The sequence below is a fragment of the Arvicanthis niloticus genome, chromosome 22 (assembly GCF_011762505.2).
Source record: "Arvicanthis niloticus isolate mArvNil1 chromosome 22, mArvNil1.pat.X, whole genome shotgun sequence".
Lineage (NCBI taxonomy): Eukaryota > Metazoa > Chordata > Mammalia > Rodentia > Muridae > Arvicanthis > Arvicanthis niloticus.
Genome location: NC_133429.1, coordinates 51,484,551 through 51,491,177, shown reverse-complemented (window position 1 = coordinate 51,491,177; position 6,627 = coordinate 51,484,551). Strand labels below are relative to the sequence as shown.

The following is a 6,627-nucleotide window of genomic DNA, read 5'->3' as shown; positions in this document are numbered from 1 at the left end:
GGGTTTTTGGAGAGATAGTTTATAGTCTTTAAAGGTGCATCATTTTAAACAGTTTTGTCTGGGGAAAACATTTGCATAGCATAAAATCTCATATTTCCTTGGGAAATGTTGGTGCAGACCTCAAAATCTCACAAGAGTTTTTATTCCCTTTTGACTCTCTAACCTAAGCAATAATATTGGGAAAATTCCTGAATACCATGATTAATTCATTTGGTGGCAATGTGAGTAATGAGTAGAAAGTGACTTACAATACACAATTAACTAAAATTCTGAAATAAATTAGGCAATGAAGATTACTCTCACAGTAACAAAAACAAGCTATAGACTGAATTAGAGTCAGACAAATTCAGAGAGGATAATAGTTTCTGTGTTCAGGTCAGTATTCTGGTAGGACATTTAAATATAAGGACTCAGAACACTTTGTCAAAGTATGACTGTGCATATATTCTTTTAAGGTATTCTCCTTATATTCCCAGTTCATCTCTGTATTTATAAGATTTTTGACAAATTGATTTTGGATTAAAAAAAATTAAAGCAATTGATATTGGGTAAATTTAAATATAATAATTCCTTCTGTCTGTCTATTGTAACTTATTTTTTGTTATTGTTTTATTGTTTTAAGCATCATGGTATTTTTATTCAACTTTTTAAATTTCTCTCAAGAGGAATAAAAAGATGAAGGCAGACTTGATAATTTAAAAATGAAATTTTATTAATATTAAATTTATATTCATGATTGATAATATAAATGAAGTTTTATTCATAAATTCAATTTCTAGTGTAGTCTTTATTTTGGCATAGCATGTCCAGGAATAGTTTCTGAATGTAACTGTTGAAGTTCAACAGAACTATGCTCTTAAGTGTGGAACTTCAAATTTTTGTGTTTTAGCTGTCATTCCTGTCATGGGGCTCTTTGTGTAAATCGGGGAACTCTGTTAGAGATATCTTCACAATCATTTGAATGTAAAAGAAATGGTCTATGGAAATAACATTTCTTTTTCCTTGTTATTGTGGATATAACAACTCTGCTCCTTATTCCAAAGGATATGTAGAGTCCCCCACATTTCTTCTATTCAGGCTACTTTCTCTTCTTGGAGTATCTTGTCTTAACCTTACACCTAAGATAAAGTCCAGAGTTATTTTCCTTGAAACATCCCTGATGTTTAAAAAAGTAAAGTAGTTTAATTTGTCCTTGAATAGCTATTTTATTGTTTATATTAAACAATTTAAATAAATTAGTATTAAATAAATAAATTAGTATTAAAATATTTTATTCATATTTATGTGTATTTCAGAGATTGTAAGTGAACTACTTGTTAGTCTTAAGAAATAAAGTATTATCATATACTATTATGACAATTATAAAAATTTAATTTGTTCATGTATTTGATGATTAAAATTCCTCAGGAGAGAATTTTCTCTAGAGATATTGTTACTTTTAATTGACATCTTCAGTATGCTAGCTGTGCAAAAAACAAATACTTTAATTTCTTTTAGGGAAGGGTTAACTTTTATTGTTTATAATAAAATGAGCTTTAAAGAATAAAACAAAAACTAACATATTGAAATCAAGCCAAACAAAGAGAAGGAAAAGAGACGAAGAAAAGGAACAAGAAATAGAGACCCAATTGGTCCTACACGAAGGAAATTCATAAAAACACTACAGCTAATATAATAGATTATAGATAGACAGATAGGTAGATAGATGATAGATGATAGATAGATAGATAGATAGATAGATAGATAGATAGATAGATAGATGATAGATAGATAGATAGATAGATAGATAGATAGATAGAAGGATAGGATAGATAGATAGATAGATAGATAGATAGATAGATAGATAGATAGATAGATAGATAGAAGGATAGGATACATAGATAGACAGATAGAGAGACAGACACACAGATAAATAGATATGATTTATTCCAAACCTATGCAGGCCCTGTGCTTGCTACTTGAGTCTCTGTGAGTTCATATAAACTGTCTTCATTGACTTAAAGAACCTTGTTCTCCTGTTTTCCCCCATTTTGTCTGGCTCTTACACTCTTTCTATCTCTTCTTTCTTGAGGTTCACTGAGCTCTGCCAGGAGTGTTTTTATATAGGCATATCAATTAGTGCAGAGTGTTCTTAAGTCTCTCAGTCTATTATGTCTGGCTCTGAGTCTCTGTGTTTGTTCCCATCTGTTGCAGGAGAAAGTTTCTCTGATGATGGCTGAGAAAGGCGCTGATCTGTTTCCCTGGCACAAGTCACAATTTAATTTCTTAATACCATTGTCAAAATATACTACATAGTTATCTACTTGTTATTTAACCCTCTGGAGGTATGTACAAACTCTTTTCATGATAAGTTTCAAACCTGGTACCATATTCAAACTACAGAAGGACTGCAATAATGATCTGTGCCCTCAGTTCCTTAACATCTTTTTACCTGAAGGGTAACCAGAGGTAGTTTACATATTTCCTAAAACTTGTTAATTTACCCAATGATACATTGTGCTTTTGAAACTCAGGTCTACTTTGCAGACAATACAGATCTCAAAATCCTTGATGGTCTAAATATTTAGTCAAAGAATTACTAAATGATGGAGAAAATGTTTACACTTAACAGTTTCTCTTACTTAATAATTTAGGTTCACTAATCTTTTATTCTCCAAGTTCATGATTCATCAATAAAAATCTTTATCTCAATATATTTCCACATTGCTTTGCCTTGATATTCCCTGCCTCTACAATCCAACAGAACCCATATTTCTATATTTGCATTTTTATCTTTTCTACCTCAATATTAATTTATAATACTGGTTCCATTTTCAATATTGCCACTGCCGACAACAAACACAATAGTTTATTAACAGTGACTTTACCCAACTTGGTATTGCAGTTGAGTGTATAGAGTATAAGGTAACGATAGAAATTAAAGCAATTAAAATATTAATTAAACGGCAAGGGAAATTATTTCCTAAGCTTCATTTAGACTTCAGAAACCAGAACACAGTAACGATAGCAGTAATAGTATTCAACTTGATTAGTTATGGTAATTGATGATAGTATATTAAATTAAGATATGAAGAGGATATGTGTATCCTTATGTGCATAGACTCTGCCACCACTTTCTCTCTCTGTGTCTCTCTATCTCTGTCTCTGTCTTTCTCTCTCTGTTTGTGTGTGAAAGAGACAGAGAGACAGAGAGAGAGAGAGACAGAGAGAGAGAGAGAGACAGAGACAGAGAGAGAGAGAGAGAGAGATAGAGAGAGAGAGAGAGAGAGAGAGAGAGAGAGGAGTTACCTGTACCTGTAGGGGAACTGAAAGGATGAAAGGGGGAGAGCTGAAAATACACAAGGTTGAGCTTCAAGTGACTTTGTATTTGAATATAAACTTTTAAGATTTTATTCAACCAAACCTCTTTAATTAAAGAGAGAAAGGAACTAACATCCAAATTTTAAGATTTCAGCAAGTAAAATGAAATATATTTCAGTTCCTTTAATTTCCCCATATGTGTTCATATAAGAGATGATGAACAAAGAATAGCATTATATAAGTTATTCACAATTAAAATTATATATCAGTCACTTTGATTTCTGTCCAGATACAATGAAGCTGTGAAAAACCTTTTTTTCTGGTACAGCCCTCTTTGGAGATGTTGCTCTTTTTGGGAATTATCTTTTGAAATGTTAATGGTACTTCGGGATTATGTATCATTATTATAGTTCATTATTATAACCTCCTTCCCCACACTTTATTTAGACAAGCTGACAGAGGGTCACAATGAAGAACCATACAAGGGTGACACTTTTCATCCTAGCAGGTTTGACTGATGACCCACAGTGGAAAGTTGTGTTATTCATCTTTCTGCTTCTTACCTATCTGCTCAGCATCACTGGGAATCTGACCATTATCACACTCACACTGGTGGATACTCACCTGAAGACACCCATGTATTTTTTCCTTCGGAATTTTTCTTTCTTAGAGTTTTCCTACACTACTACATGCATTCCCAAATTGCTTGTTATCATGGCAACAGGAGACAAAACCATTTCTTATGGTAATTGTGTGACTCAAGTGTTTTTTGCTTTCTTATTTGGAGCATCAGAATTTTATTTGCTGGCAGCCATGTCCTATGACAGGTATGTAGCCATCTGCAAGCCCCTGCACTATATGACCATCATGAACAGTAAAGTCTGTGTGCAGCTGGTCCTCAGTTGTTGGCTTGCTGGCTTTTTTGTCATCTTTCCACCACTCGTGTTAGGCTTAGATCTTGACTTCTGTGCTTCCAACATTGTTGATCATTTCTACTGTGACACAACTCCACTCCTTCAGATTTCTTGTACAGACACACAGCTCCTGGAGACAATGGGATTTGTCTCAGCTTTGGTGACACTCTTACTCACACTGGTAATGGTGATCATATCCTATACCTACATTGCTATGACAATTCTAAAAATTCCTTCAACCGAACAGAGGAAGAAGGCTTTCTCTACATGCTCTTCTCACATGATTGTGATATCCCTCTCATATGGCAGCTGCATCTTCATGTACGTTAAACCATCAGTCAAGCAGAGAGTATCTATTTCCAAGGGAATTTCTGTGCTCAATACCTCAGTGGCTCCACTTCTGAATCCTTTTATCTACACCTTGAGGAATCAGCAAGTGAAAAAGGCATTCATTAATACAGTACACAGGATTGAATCTTTCTCAAGGAAATGATTATTTTATTTAATTACATAAAGCAAATGAAGAATGGAGATTCATATCCTATTTGCAGAATTTTGAAGAGGATTTTCCCTTTTTGACATTTGTTATTTTGACCATACATCATTTCAAGCTACTTTTTCAGTGAAATTCTTTGATGTGAGCATGCAATTTTCTTCTATATTTTCCAATAGAGATATTCAAATTACCCATTCTCATAGATATATAGAAGTTGAATGTACATTTTTCAATGTCTTTGTGATCTTTTAGAATTCTGGTTGTGACTTGCAATAAGACTTAGTACTAGAATGCCCACACAGAAAGCAGAAAACCTGAATGTGATTCCTTAACTTCACCAAAACTAACACATTTTCATTTTAAATTTCACTTAAAATTTAAAAATGATTTCAAATTATATTTAATAAATGTATAATGTTTAAGTTATTATATTTTAAATATATACTACCACATATTTATGGCCATGTACAAAGAAGGTAAAATAATATCAACTTGTATTTTGCCAATTTCAATGTGTATTTTACTTAAGAGAATGTTATATCAGCTTCTTTCCATCACTTTTGATACTCACAGTATACAAGAGTTTTCAGAAGTTGTCAAACTTTCCATCAAAAATAATCACTTAATTTCTTTCTGGTTGAATTTGCATTTATACTTTAGAAGTTGATTTTTTTGTTTTTTAAGAGCAAATGTGTTTAGCAATGAAATATATATATATATATATGTGTGCATATACATGTATATATATGCATTTTTGGAAATTTTTTAATTGATGAATTTTTTGATGTAAAATATTCTTTAAGTTTGCTGGAAATTGTTTTTAAATATTTACTAAACACAAACAATCCTGAAGCAGCCATGTTGGTGGGAGTGAATGAGCACAGCTTTTGACATTTCTGGGAGGGACAGTCTTATAGTAAACTTCAATGTCTTCTGATTTTTATGAATATTTGTCCTCTATTCTGCATGAAACTTTGAACCTTAAGTGTAGCAGTTCTGCTGTAGACATATCCACTGGGACTGGGCTCCACAGTTCTAGATTTTCATCCACCTTTGTCTTCCATAATAGTTTCTGCACGTTGAGAAGATAAGTTTTCTTAAAAGGGATCAAGAATAGTGACCTATGAATACAAAGGCAAATATTTAGAAGTCTGATCAATATGTCTAACTAAACATGACCTGAATAAGAAAAACACCAACAGACTTGCTAATACTGAAGTAAAAACTTCATGATGTATTTATATATGTATATGTATACAATTCCAATATTTATATGATGTACATGTAAAAATTAAAAGACCATAATTTTTAGAGAGTGTAAGAGAGTTATTTGAAAATGTATGACAGGAGAAAAGGGAAGCCATAATTGATCTGATTATATTATAATTTCAAAAATATAAAAGGAAGAATGCTAACTCAATGTATTTATTAGTTTTATACATTTTAATCAAAACAAGATTAAAATACACTCCCATCTCACTTTTTTCTCTAATTCCTTTCATTTCTCTTCCCATTCAAATGTTCACAGCCTCTGTTTATATTATTATTACATATGCATATATGTGCACAAGTGTATAACTATAGCTGCTGAAATTAATTATATATTGTACAAAACAGACCTGTATGTAAAGTACATTTACAGAATGACACTTATAAAAACATCTTTGTATGTTCACATAAATCCCAGTAATTAAACCAAAGCATTTCAAAAATAAAATCTTTTTACAAGATTTTTTTAGTTATAAGTTAAACTCTATTGGATACTCAAAATTAAATTTCTGTATCCTAATGAGACTCTTTAAAAGTTAAGGATAATACACAGTATTTTAACAGATGTTTTATTTATTAACTCTTTTATAAATATATTAAATTTATCATCACTGTATTTTTAATCTGTAAACATTTTAGTGCTGTAAA

General features: G+C 31.6%; 1 protein-coding gene across 1 annotated transcript; it reads left to right on the top strand.

Annotated features, from left to right (window-relative positions):
- Positions 1-221: 221 nt before the first annotated feature.
- On the top strand, positions 222-6,405 carry LOC143436440 (olfactory receptor 6C74-like). Its single transcript, XM_076920813.1, has 3 exons — positions 222-375; positions 2,194-2,324; positions 3,748-6,405. Exon 3 carries the CDS (start codon positions 3,769-3,771, stop codon positions 4,705-4,707), a length of 939 nt encoding a protein of 312 aa, XP_076776928.1. The 5' UTR covers positions 222-375; positions 2,194-2,324; positions 3,748-3,768; the 3' UTR covers positions 4,708-6,405.
- Positions 6,406-6,627: the final 222 nt, after the last annotated feature.

Excerpts from the sequence above, each read along its gene's own strand:
- LOC143436440 (XM_076920813.1), top strand. The coding sequence starts at position 3,769 with ATGAAGAACCATACAAGGGTGACACTTTTCATCCTAGCAGGTTTGACT.